General features: G+C 45.0%; 1 protein-coding gene across 1 annotated transcript in view; it reads left to right on the top strand.

The window, feature by feature from the left end:
• The window catches only part of moxd1 (monooxygenase, DBH-like 1), a 129148-nt gene that overhangs the window by 8435 nt on the left and 106493 nt on the right, over positions 1-14220 (top strand). Inside the window, exon 2 of the mRNA XM_068018110.1 lies at positions 6784-6933. Within this exon, the coding sequence (XP_067874211.1) occupies positions 6784-6933 (150 nt within the window). The remainder of the gene's footprint in view (positions 1-6783; positions 6934-14220) is intronic.

Here is a 14220-nt window from a genome sequence, read left to right as displayed (position 1 = left end):
GGCTAATATACCATTAGCCTTCCTGTTATTACCAGGTGAGAGGGGTCTAGGGGTTCCCTCTCAGCTGTTGCCTTGTTTAACCGTAACTGAGTTAAATTTTTTAAAAAACACCGTGTTTTAGCTCCCCCTTACTGAATCCTTGTTCATCGCTTTCCAATTGTAAGGCAAAGAAATCAACTCAGATAGATTTTCTTAGATTTTAAACAAAAAAGGTGGAAGTTTATTCGTCTTCAGCTCTCACCCAGTTCACGGCTACGAATATGCGACGCCACCATGCTAGCATGCATAGGCGATAAATGCACACGCAGATAGAGACAGAAAATGGAAAAAAATAAAGGGGAAAAAGTTTGAGGTTATAGATGGGTGTTTATTTTAATGTCTTTTGAGTTTGCTGTGAAGTCTTTGGTTGCTGGTCAGACTTGCAATTCGTTGGGGCCCAGTGCATGCTTCAGCTTGTTTCGAGGTCAGAGACTTTTCTCTCTTGAGGTTTACGTGTCTTCCATGGGTCTGGTGGCTTGGGAGAAAGTGAGAGAGAGAGAGAGAGAGGCTTCCTTATTCCAGCTTCCAGTTCAAACTGCCTACTGCCTCTTTCTCTGTGGCACAATTCAAAAAAACCCAGGTTTCCCAGCAGGTTAGTCATGTGACTATCTGGTTTGACCACTTCTGTTTGTGGATTCTGCCATCTTAGCAGTCATCCTGGAATGTGAGCGTCCTCATCTTCAACGTCTGGTGATCACAGCCCATTTTGGGGTAAGTGGGCCAAGAAAAAGTTATTTGCCTCACCAAGCCCTGTTTATTAGTATTCAAATGTTTTTCCAGCCAAGTGTCAGGTGATTTTTTTGAACAAGTAATTTTTTTCACTTCAGCAACAGTTTATAAATAATGTTCATATGACAAAATTAATATGCCTCATTCATGGCAAATGGGAGTCTGCATGACACTTCCTAATTGCTTACTGCACCTACATGTTAGCTTTCAGTGACTTATTGACAAGGACACCCAGGTCCATTTGTACATCTACACTTTCTAATTTCTTACCATTTAAGAAATACTCTGCCCATCTGTTCCTCTAACCAAAGTGGATAACCTCACATTTTTCCACATTATATTCCATCTGCCACCTTCTTGACCACTCACTAAGTCTGTCCAAATCCCCTTGAAGCCGCTTTGCATCGTCCTCACAACACACATTCCCACCTAGTTTTGTGTCATCTGCGAACTTGGAAATAATACATTTGGTCCCCACATCCAAATCGTTGATATATATTGTGAACAGCTGGGGCCCAAGCACCAGTCCCTGCGATATCCCATTAGTCACAGCCTGCCAACATGTGAATGACCCGTTTATTCCTACTCTTTGCTTTCTGCCTGCTAACCAATCCTTAATCCTTGCCAGTATATTATCTCCTATCCCATGTGCTTTAATTTTGCTAACCAACCTCCTGTGGGGGACTTTATCAAAAGCCTTCTGAACATTCAAGTATACCACGTCCACTGACTCCTTTTTATCAATTCTGTGAGTAACATCCTCAAAAAAACTCCCAACAGGTTTGTCAAACATGATTTCCCATTCATAAATCCATGTTGACTATGCCCAAACAGATCATTATTATCCAAGTGTCCATTTATCACATCCTTTAGAATTTTCCCAATGACTACTGTAAGGGTAACAGGTCTGTAATTCCTTGTTTCCTGTCTCCCTCCCTTCTTAAATAGTGGGGTGACATTTGCAACCTTCCAATCTGCAGGAACCACTCCAGAATTTATAGAATGATCACCAATGCATCCACTATCCCCATAGCTACCTCCTTCAACACTCTGGGATGTAGAATATCAGGTCCTGGGGAATTATCAACCTTCAGCCCCATTAATTTCTCCAATCCAACCTTCTTACTAATACTAGTTTCCTTCAATTCCTCATTCCCCCCTAATCCCTTGGATCTCTAATTCTGGGAGATTTCTTATAGCTTCCTCTGTGAAGACAGTCACAAAGTAATCATTTAGGTTCTCTGCCATTTCTCTATTCCCCATTATAAATTCTCCTGACTGCCTGTAATGGATCCACATTTGTCTTAGCCAAACGTTTCCTTTTTATGTACCTGTAGAAGCTTCTACAGTCCGCTTTTATATTTTTTGCTGGCTTACATTCATATTCTTTTCTCCCTTTGTTTATCAGTTTCTTGGTTTCCTTTGCTGTATTCTAAAATCCTCCCAATCCTCATGTTTACTACTATTTCTGGCAACTTTATAGGCCTTTTCTTTTAATCTTATACAATCCATAGCTTCCTTTGTTATTCAGGGTTGACTGCCTTTACTTTTGCCTTAATAACCCAGTTACACTTCATTGAACAAGGCTTAACCTTTCATGGGGTTTCTAACAGTGAAATGAGAGCATAAAAGGGAGAGTTCTCATTAGGTCAATTGATTTCACTAATTGCCGATTCTGGAGGGGGTGGGGACGGGTGGTGGGTGGGGGTGCATCAACAGCGCAGCCTCTGGCAGAGCAGTGAATGACAGACCGCAACTTCAGGATTTCCATGTTAATCTACACTTGTGCTAAATCCTGATGCTGCAGTCAGGTTCAGAGGGATAATGACAGCGGACGCTAACAGTTCGCTGTCAAAAACCCAACAAATACTGGGTCATTGCCTTTAACATTAGTAAAACTTCCCAAGGCGCTTTACAGGAGCATTATCAATCAACTTTTTATCACCAGACGTTGCAGGTGGGGGAGCTTGCATTCCAGGTTGACTGCTAAGATGGCCGAATACACAAACGGACATGGTCAATCTAGCTAGTCACATGACTAACCTGCTGGGCAACCTGAGTTTTTTGCATTTGTACAAACGGTTTGAGCAGGAAGCAGAATGCTCCTGGACTGAGAAGATCTCTGCTGGCTGGCTCGCCACAGCCTCTCCTGTCGGCCTGCTCCCATCTCTTTCTCACAAGCCTCTGAATCCACTGAAGACACATGAACCCCAGGAGAGAAAAGTCTACTACAGCGAACAAGGTTTAAGAAGAATACTGGGCCTCAATGAAAAGCAAGATCTACCTACAATCAAGGACTCTACAGTGAGCTCGAAGAACCGTAACAAAAACTCTTCAGATATTGCATAAAACGTTTCCACTTTATTTCTTCACTTTTCTGTCTCTATTTGCATGTGTATCGCGAATGCATGCTGGCGTGGCGTGTATCCGTAGGCGTTAACCGAATTAGAGTTTAAGTTTCATAAATTTCAACTTTTTTTCTTTAAACCTAAAAAAGCCTGTTTGTGCTGGTTTCTTTGCCGTATAATTGGAAAGCGGTGAACAAGGATTCACCAAGGGGGAGCTAAAAACACAATGTGTTTAAAAATAAAACCCTGTTATCGCAAGACCAGGTGAAGGCTGAAAGGGAACCCTAGACCCCTTTCACCGAGTTGCAACAGAAAAAATATCTGATGTGTTATCTGGAATGAAAGTAATGAAGACATCATAGCTGATGCCCATCATTTCCCTCGACACATATGTAAAGGTGTTTCATGTATGTCCATCTCACTACCCTGAAGAAACTGCAAAGATTGTAATTTCTGATTGTATATTGTGACAACGTCTTTGTTGTATTTAACAATGATGTAGTTAAAACAACAATCAATACTGCTGTGTGGAATTTAGATAGTTTGTTGATCAGAATAGAATGACAGCTTCAGAGCAAAAGTGAAAAGGAATGTGTTTTCACTTTTTCTGGTAGAACATACAAAATGCTGAATCAGACAGTGTGAACAAACATATAGGTGCCAACTACCTCGCAGTACTGAATTTCCTTAAAGTTTCTCCTGCTTTGCCACCATTACGAATTACGGCAAGGCGGGAGTAGCTCTGAAATGTTTCCCAGTATGTCTTAGCTGCTACTAAATAATACAAAATAACCCTGACCAGAACAAGTCTTAAGCATTTTCATAAATGTACATGATATGGGACAAATGAAGATGCTCCCTTTTTCTCACTACCAAATTAAGACCACATTATTTAATTGCTTCTCCCCATATATCAAACTTACTGATGATGCACCATGGCAAGCCTTCAAATTTCTTCTTATTAAAATATGATATTATAGAAGTATTGGAGATTCATAAACATTGATCAGATGTACAATGCTCTCATATGCTGAAGTCTTGCAATGTGCTACAACTAAAAGAGTTAACTTTGATTTGGCTGTGCACTTAAAGCAGGAAAGTACTGAATATAAGGTACAGGCAATCATACTTTAAAGGTGTGAAGAATTATCAACAAGGAGAAAAGAAGACATCGTTCTGAGGGAATGACATGTTCAGATTTAGAAAGAAATATCAGAGAAATAAATGATTGGGAATGAAACTACAAGGAGGAAAAAATTGTATTCTATCAAACTTGATACAGGACAAGATCTAATTTAAAGAAATGATTTTGGAGAGTTGCAAAAAGCAAAAATGGTTCCCTTATGTAAATGCTGAAAATTCCAGATGACTGCCAAAATACACTTATGTTGGTCAAGTTAGTATCTTAAATCTAAAACAAAAGCAAGTCTTTTTATGACTGTTGCAATGAGAAAAATTCCATAAGCATGAGAACAAAATCATGAAAGGAAAATATTTTAGCAGTTCTCTACAGAAAAGTTAACCTCTGTTGAAAGATTTAAATATGGTCATCTCTTGTTAGAATGTAAATATGTATTTTCTAGTGAATATTGACATTTCAAAATAATGATTTGTTTGGGGATCAACCTTTTACAAGAATGGAGCAAAATATATAATAAATCCAAGAAATACTGGAAGTACCCAGCAGGTCTGGCAGCATCTGTGGAGAGAGAAGCAGAGTTAACGTTTCAGGTCAGTTCTGAAGAAGGGTCACTAACCTGAAACGTTAACTCTGCTTCTCTCTCCGCAGTTGCTGCCAGACCTGCTGAGTATTTCCAGCATTTCTTGTTTTTATTTCAGATTTCCAGCATCTGCAGTATTTTGCTTTTAATATAATAAATCCATGTTGATGTCCATCTACAATTTCCTGCTTTGGCTTTATGAATTTTTTTCTCTTTGACATATGTTTATATGTATATAGGAATTTGGTGAACCAACTAAACAAGTTAAATTCATTCCAGAGCTTAAGTAATTTGTTAAGTATAGACATGTTTATAAATATGTAAACATCAAGTGGCACAGAACCATTCCTCTCAAGCAGGCAATGAAGGGCACAGCCCAAAAAAATCAAGGAAACTTGTTTTTGTAAAACAAAATATATAAATATCACTGATGCTACAATATGCACAATAGTTTATCCTCTATATTTTCAGAAAATTATATTGCAGAGTTCTGTTTTTGAATGATAATGTTCTCAAATTTACCAGGAGAGTTATCATCTCAAAGATAAGGATTCCATAAGGAGAAGAATATGTTACACAAATCGAGTAATTAATTTGAGAGAAAATGAAAGAAAAGCTGTTTGTACACCCAAATATTTTTCTTTCTTGCAATAATTAAATTTTGGGGTTCAACACTGGTTTCTTGCAGCAGCTTTAGGAGCTATAGGCTGGAATTTTATGGCCCGCTAATGAGCGGGCTGAGGGTGGGGGGTGGGTGCGGGGAGTGGTGGGTGGGGGTGTGTGCATAAAATTGAGTGGGAGGCGGTGGGGAGGCCGTTCCCGACACCCTACCGCTCCCACTGCAATTTTACACGGGGCGGCGGCAGCGAGAAATGGCCCACCCTCCCCAGGCTAATCAAGGCCCTTAAATGGCCAATTAACTAACACTTAAGGGCTTCCTCCTGCCACCACGGGTACTTTACCCTCAGCGGGTGAATGGAAAAGACCGCAAGAATCATGCCTGGTAAAACCAGCCTTGCGGGATGGGGAGGGTGGGGTGTTGGTGCCCTCCTGATCAGGCACGCTGTGCCCCACGGAGGGCCGCCATGAAGCCCCAACTGCCATTCCTCCTCACCCCAACAAACCAATGCCCCTTGCCTTACTGGGGCCCGCCTGATTGTCCACGGTGAGGCCCCAAAGCTTACCTTCGTTCCGGGGCTGTCCTTCATCTTGCTTGTGATGGCTGGGTGTAGTCCTAGCAGTGGCCGGCATTCCCAGTGGCACTGCTGGGAGTTAGAGCTGTCAGCCTGCTGATTGGCCGGCGGTGCCATTAAATGGAACTTCCTGCCTCAAGGAGGTCAAAGTCCCGCCCAAGACCAACTAAGGGCCTGGGGATGAAAAGTCCCAGCATTGCTCCCCAGGCCCGGAGGAGGCGGGCTTGCCCCTGACTTTTCAGCCGGTGGGCAGTGCATCCCGTCCAATGTAGAATTCTGGCCGTGGTGTCTGCGCATATAATAGGACACAGAATGTAATTAATTAGGAAAAATAATGGACAATAAATTGATTCATTATTTCCTCTTCCACATGCTCCACACCTCTAATCCTTCCCATCTCCTGTTGTGCTTTTGATTTCCCCACCTTCACCACCCCTCCCACTGGCCAGCAGTCCAACAGGTTGGACTCCATGTGTGATTGCACAATCCAGCAACACATGCAGGAGGTACATCTTTGAACTCTGCAAACATTCAAACCATGAATTTAAGTCCTCTAATTCTAATTGATAGGAAATCATGCACAGCCCAACAAAGGTCAAAACCCTACACATGTTATTCCCCAGTGAATTATCCTCATTAAGTTCACTTGAATTGTAAAAGCTGCAGCATAATTGCAGATTTTATCCTAACTATGAAATTCTGCAGAATTAATCCATCATATTGCAGCCTGTCATCTTATTTATATTTTAACAGGATTATAACACATTGAACTTTGATGGAAAACTGAATGAGGACCACCGTCAGGATTACCGCCTTGAGTATGGCATGGAAAACAATACGCACACAATCATCGCCTTCTCACGAGATTTGAATTCATGTGACAATAAAGACAAAATTATAACGGTATGATTTTTCATTCTACATTTTTTTCCGTACCACAACTGGGAACTTGACAGCAAGATTTTCACATTTTCTTGGTGGAAGTGCCCATTTAAAATAGTTAACAAAGAGCAGACACATAATTCTGTGTTGCTGGATTTTTCATTGCTTGTTTTTCTCATTCTTAAAATGAGTATTGATTGAGTGCTCTTCTCTATTTGGATTTTGTTTGGAGGCAAAGAGGAAGATGAAAGGATGCACTGGTAGGCTGTTTTGCACCAAAGGGGGGCAACCCATACCTGTTTTTAACCTACGTGGCTACAAGAGCAGACACTTGCGTATCTACCTGGGAATATCTGAGGACACCTGCTTTCACAGACATTGGGCTGAATTATTGGGCCCTGCCATGGACAGGAGCAGAGGTGGATGAGGCCCGAAAATACCAGTGTCGACTGACGTGTCAGTTTTGAGATGCTATTCCCAGCGCCGGCAATGTTCACCAGGGAAGGGGACGGTGAGACAGCGATCCCGCCACCTCCCAATTAAGGCCAATTGAAGTTGTTGAAGAGCTCATGATGAGCTTATTAAAGGGGAAGGTTGAAAAGTTCATGGGGGCGCATGGGTTGCATGTGCTGTCTGGGGCTGACCTATGGGTACGGAGTGGGGAGCCAGTCATGACTGCCCCAGGGAATTATCCTGGCCCCATAAGAAGGTCAGCAGTGCAAAGGGGGACTCGGCCTTTGGTGCTGTACAGATGGTGGGAGAAGGGGCAGTCAGTGCTCGGGCATTGAATGGGGTCATCTCCCCACTGGCATCATGTGGGAAGATGTGCAGCGGCAAGGCTGCCACTCAGTTATCCGCAAGGAAGGCTGCAGCTGGCAATGGGGGCACAACTCTGATTTTGTGCTTAGTGGCCATGATGGGCAACGCCCTCCACAGGAAGGTGGAACCTTGAGCTGCAGGAGGGCACAGGAGAGCAAAGAGGGCAGGAAGACAACGGAAGCCATACCCTCAACACAGAATCCACTGCCAAAGGCAGAGTTACCTAGAGATGACTGAGACCCAGTGCCGCAGGAGTCTGTGACTCTCCAGGCATATGGTGACAGAGCTCTGTGACCTTGTAGTCAAAGATCTCTTACCTCGCAACACTGGTCACCGTGCCCTGCAAGTTGCCATCAAAGTCAATGTGGCCTTGAACATCTTCGCTTCTGGCTCCTTTCAAGGATCAGCTGTGGACCTTAGGGGCATCTTGTAAAAGGCAGCAACACCACGCCATCTCGCAGGTCACTGCTTTGCTCTTCGCCAGAGTTGTGTGGTACATTCACTTCACGACAGACAGAGGGCAGTGGGTGTCAGCGCCATTAGTGGATTTCCCAGGTGCAAGACATCATCAGTTGTTCCCATTTGGCCATCGAGGTACCTAGCAACTGCCCAGACAGTTTCATTAACAGGAAGGGCTTCCACTCCCTCAAAGTTCAACTGGTCAGTGACCAAAACAAGAGCTTCCTCCATGTGTGTGCTCACATTCTTTGTCGCTGCCATAACTCCTTCATCCTCCAGCAGTCCATGATGCTTCAGATTTTCACTCCAATCCCATGGATGGATTGCAGTGGACAAGGGATACCCCTCGAAGAGATGGCTACTGCCTCCTCTGCAGGAACACCAGACAGGCACAGAGGCAATTTAGCCAATGTCACCTGCTCACTAGGACAACCATTGAGCAAGCCATCGAGCTTCTGAAGATGTGGTTCAGGTGTCTTGACCTGAATTAGAGGGTGGTGCCTTCTAATAACCTCCTGCAAGGGTCTCAGTCATTGTGGTGGTCTGCTGCGCTGTCCATAACATGGCCTGCATAGATGTGTGGAGCTTGAAGACAGTGAGGCCCTGGACGGAGACAGCTCATTGGGGGAAGAGGAGAAGCAGGAGGTGAGAGAGGAGGAGGAAGTGGAGGCGAGGGAGATAATGCTAAACAGAGAGGAGCCCCTGCTACACAGGAAGGTGACTGGGCATGGCTCAAGGTGTGAAGGGATTCTCAGGATGTCATAAATGTCAAGTATCATCTGATTCAGGAGCCTTTCACCTGAGTTCGTCTGACCCAGGATGAAGGGCAAGGAATGGAAATAAGTCTGTGATATCTGTGCTAACGCATTCATGGAACATCGGATCACTTACCACCAACAAATGAAGCACATCTGCCCAGAGGCTTTGCCCTAACCGTGGAGGATCCTATTATCTCTTTCACTACCTCATACCACTTTTCCTGTCATGACAGCAAAGGAGTCCCAGATACGCAGCTTAAAGTGTCATCATTTCCTCTCTTTGCACTGAAAAAACTGTAGACAGAGATAGTAAGAACACACACAAGTGGCCCACTTATTGGTCCTCACAACACAGTGGCCTCTGTGCTTGGTCACTCCCACGCTGTGCTCCCCTTATGGCCTCAGAGGAGGTGGAGGCAACCTGTTCACTCATCTCAGCTTGTGGCTGAGATGCATCAGTCAGTTGTCCTCATCGTGGAGGTGCCAGTGGGGCATCTCCAGAGGTTACTGCACCTGCTTCATGGCAGGGGCAGCCTCCATCACTTGGCCCTACTGCATAGATGGTCCCTCTGTCAGGGGGGGCCAAGACCTCCAATCTCTCCCTCACGACCCCCATTACATCCAGGTCAGCATCGATGAAGCGAGGGGCAGCCCTGCCCCGGGAGCCAGGCCTCTGGCTCTCCCATGACATCTCACTTCCCATCTCACTTTCCTCTGGTGCTGTGGAAGGCTTTGACACAATCAGCAGATTTCTCCCTTAAGACAACCAACAGCCTCAGTGATGGCTGCCGTGGGGAGTCTAAATCAGTCCCCCACTTTATCTATCCTATCTAGACTTTTCTCCGCTGGTGCAGTCTCTTCCCACCTACATCCGTGACTCTTCTGACGCCCTACATCATTTTGACAATTTCCAGTTTCCTGGCCCCAACTTCACTATGGACGTCCAATCTCCCTACGCCTCCCCACCAGGACAGTTTGTGGGATCTCTGCTTCTTCCTTGAACAGAGGCCAAACCAGTTCCCATCCACTGCCACCCTCCTCCGCCTAGCTGAACTTGTTCTCACATTGAACAACTTCTCCTTCAACTCCACTCACTTCCTTCAAGTAAAAGGTGTTGCAATGGGTACCCTCATGGGCCCTAGTTATGCCTGTCTTTTTGTGGGATATGTCGAACATTCCTTGTTCTAGTCCTACTGAGGCCCCCTCCTCCAACTCTTTTTCCGTTACATTGATGACTGTATCGGTGCCGTTTCCTGCTCCCGCCCCGAACTGGAAAACTTTATCAACTTTGCTTCTAATTTCCACCCTTCTCTCACCTTTAGTTGGTCCATCTCCAACACTTCCCTTCCCATCTTCGACTTCTCTGTCTCCATCTCTGGGGATAGGCTGTCTACTGATATTCATTATAAGCCCACTGACTCCCACAGCTACCTCGACTACAATTCTTCACACCCTGCCTCCTGTAAGGACTCCATTCCATTCTCCCAGTTTCTCTGTCTCTGACGCATCTGCTCTGATGATGCTACCTTCCATGACAGCGCTTCTTATATGTCTTCCTTTTTCCTCAACCGAGGATTCCCCCCTCACTTTGGTTGACAGGGCCCTCATCCGTGTCCGGCCCATTTCCCACACCTCCACCCTCACCCTTCCCCTCCCTCCCAGAACAGCGACAGGGTTCCCTTGTCCTCACTTTCCACCCCATCAGCCTCCATATCCAAAGGATCATGCTCTGCCATTTCTGCCACCTCCAGCATGATGCCACTACCAAAGGCATCTTCCCCTCCCTTCCCCTCTCAGCATTCCGAAGGGTTCGTTCCCTCCGCGACACCCTGGTCCACTCCTCCATTACCCCCACCACATCGTCCCTTGCCACGGCACCTTCCCCTGCAATCGCAGGAGTCGTAATACCTGCCCATTTACCTCCTCTCTCCTCACTATCCCAGGCCCCAAAAACTCCTTTCAGGTGAAGCAGTGATTTACTTGTACTTCTTTCAGTGTAGTAGACTGTATTCGCTGCTCACAATGTGGTCTCCCCAATGTAGAGGTCCCCAACGGAGACTTGGTGACCGCTTTGCGGAACACCTCCACTCAGTCCGAAAGCATGACCCCGAGCTTCCGGTTGCTTGCCATTTCAACACCACCCCCCACCCCCCACCCCCCTCCTCCCCGCTCTCATGCTCACATCTCTGTCCTGGGATTGCTGCAGTGTTCCAGTGAACATCAACGCAAGCTCGAGGAACAGCATCTCATTTACCGATTAGGCACTCTACAGCCTGTCGGACTGAACATTGAGTTCAATTATTTCAGAGCATGAAGGGCCCCCCATTTTACTTTTATCTTTACTTATTTATTCTTTTTTCTTTAATTTTTTGTGTTTATTTTATTTTAGTTTGTTCAGTTTGTTTCTACTGTGCCTACGCACTTTTTTTTCTTGTTTGTGCTTGTTTTCAGTCCATTAACATCCTACCTGTACTAATGTACCCCTTGATTTCCATTAACTCCAGTTTTGCTAGGATCTCCTTGATGCTATACTCAGTCAAATGCTACCTTGATGTCACGGGCAGTCACTCCACCTCACCTCTGGAGTTCAGCTCTTTTGTCCATGTTTGAACCAAGGCTTTAATGAGGTCAGGAACTGAGTGGCCCTGGCGGTACCCAAACTGAGCATCACTGGGCAGGTTATTGCTAAGCAAGTGCCGCTTGATGGCACTATCAATGACACCTTCCATCACTTTAGTGATGATCGAAAGTAGACTGATGGGGCAGTAAGTGGCTGGGTTGGATTTGTCCTGCTTTTTGTGTGCAGGACATACCTGGGCAATTTTTCACATTGCCGGGCAGATGCCATTGTTGTAGCTGTACTGGAACAGCTTGGCTAGGGATGTGTGAAGATCTGGAGCACACACTATTGCCGGAATATTGTCAGGGCCCGTAGCCTTTGCAGTATCCAGTGCCTTCAGTCGTTTCTTGATATCTCGTGGAGTGAATTGAATTGGCTGAAGACTGGCATCTGTGATGCTGGGGACTTGAGGAGGAGGCTGAGATGGATCATCCAGTTGGCACTTCTGGCTGAAGATTGTTGCAAATGCTTCAGCCTTATCTTTGCGCGATACACTTGCGGGAGTGTTTTGCAGGGCACCGCTCGACCGGTTGTGGCACAGAACTGCATCTTCAGAAGTCCTATGGCTTACTCAATGGTGGTCCATGTGAGCAGATGGCTTTGGTTGTAGTGGTTCTGTCTCAGGGTTACGTAAAGGGGTGAGTAGCCATCTCTTCAAGGAACATCCCTGTCCCCTCGAATCCATCCACGGAGTTTGTGCGGGGGTGGGTGGGGGGGACAGCTGGGATGTGAAATGAAGAGCTGCAACAGCCTGGACTGTTGGAGCATCAAAGCATCATGACAGCTGTCCAGGATAGTGAGCGTACACATGCATGAATTTCTTATTGTGGTTGCATATCAGCTGAACGTTAAGGGAGTCGAAGCCCTTCCTGTTGATGAATCTCATTGGCCGGCCATGCGGAGCCTTCATGACTACGTGGATGTAATCAATAACACCTGGGTGAATCCAGTGATGGAAGCAAAACCAACTACCCTCTGTGCCTTTGAGGCCTCATGTATCTGTAGTTGAATATAATGTCCAGAAAACAGGGCATCAGTCAACTGCGAGATGCAGTGATGTTTAGCCATTTGCAAGATGCCATGAAGGTCTGCAACTGATCCTTGGAAGGAGCCAGAAACGAAGAAGTTCTAGGCCACAGACTTTGATGGCTACTGGCAGGGCATGGTCAGCAGTGCTTCCAGGTGTGAGGTCTTCTGCCTTGAGGACACAAATCTCTGTCACCATCTGCCTGGAGAGTTCTCCGACATATAAGTAATAGGAGCAAGAGTAAGCCATTCGGTCCCTTCAGTCTGCTCCGCCATTCAATAAAATTGTGGCTGATCTGATCGAGGCCCCAAGCACACTTTCCTGCCTGCCCCCCATAACCCTTGACTCCCTTGTAGAACACAAATCTGTCTAACTCTGCTTTGAATATATTCAATGGCCCTGTCTCCACTGCTCTCTGGGGTTGAGAATTCCAAAGTCCTGTCAAGCCCCCTCAAAATCTTATATATTTCAATAAGATTATCTCTCATTCTTCTAAACTCCAGTGAGTATGGGCCCAAACTGCTCAACATTTCCTCATAAGCCTAGTGAACCTTCTCTGAACTGCCTCCGATGCAAGTATATCCCTCCTTTAAATGAGACCAAAACCGTACCAGTACTCTAGTGGTCTCACCTACACCCTGCACAGTTGTAGCAAGAAACTCCCTACTTTCATACTCCATCTCCCTTGCATTAAAGATCAACATTCCATTTGCCTTCCTAATTACTTGCTGAACCTGCATGCTAACATTTTGTGATTCATGTAAGAGGACACCCCTTTGTACCGCAGCATTCTGTAGTCTCTGCATTTAATATTCTGCTTTTCTATTCTTCCTACCAAAGTGGATAACTTCACATTTTCTCACATTATACCCCATCTGCCAATTTTTTCCCACTCTCTCAACCTATCTGTATCACTTTGCAGTTTGTCGTCACCTCACAACTTGCTTTCCCACTTTTCTTAGTATCATCAACAAATTTGGCCACAATACACTCTGTCCCTTCATCCAAGTCATCAATATAGATTGTAAATAGTTGAGGCCCCAGCATTGAACCCTGTGGCACCCCTGTATGCCAACCTGAAAATGACCCATTTATCCCAACTTTGTTTCCTGTTCATTAGCCAAACTGCTATCCAGGCTAATTGATTACTTCCAACACCATGAGCTCTTATCTTGTTTAGTACCCTTTTATGTGGCACCTTATCGAATGCCTTTTGGAAATCCAATTACACCACATCTACAGGTTCCCCTTTATCCACCTTGCTTGTTACTACCTCAAAGAACTCTAATAAATTTGCCAAACACTATTTCCCTTTCATAAAATCATGTTGACTCTACTTGATTGTATTCTGATTTTCTAAATGTCCTGCTAGTACTTCTTTAACAATGTATACAGCAATTTCCAAATGACAGATGTTAGGCTAACTGGCCTATAGTTTCCTGCTTTCTGTCGCCATCCTTTCTTAAATGGGGCATTACATTTGCAGTTTTCCAAACTGCTGGAACTTACCGGAATCTAGGGAATTTTGGTAGATTACAACCAATGCATGTACTATCTCTACAGCCACTTCATTTAAGATCCCACAATGCAGGCTATCAGGACCAGGAGACGTGCCAGCTTTTAGT

Source organism: Heterodontus francisci, chromosome 3, assembly GCF_036365525.1.
Source record: "Heterodontus francisci isolate sHetFra1 chromosome 3, sHetFra1.hap1, whole genome shotgun sequence".
NCBI classification, from domain to species: domain Eukaryota; kingdom Metazoa; phylum Chordata; class Chondrichthyes; order Heterodontiformes; family Heterodontidae; genus Heterodontus; species Heterodontus francisci.
Note: the sequence above shows the minus strand (reverse complement) of the source record. Positions and strands in the feature narration are given on the sequence as shown.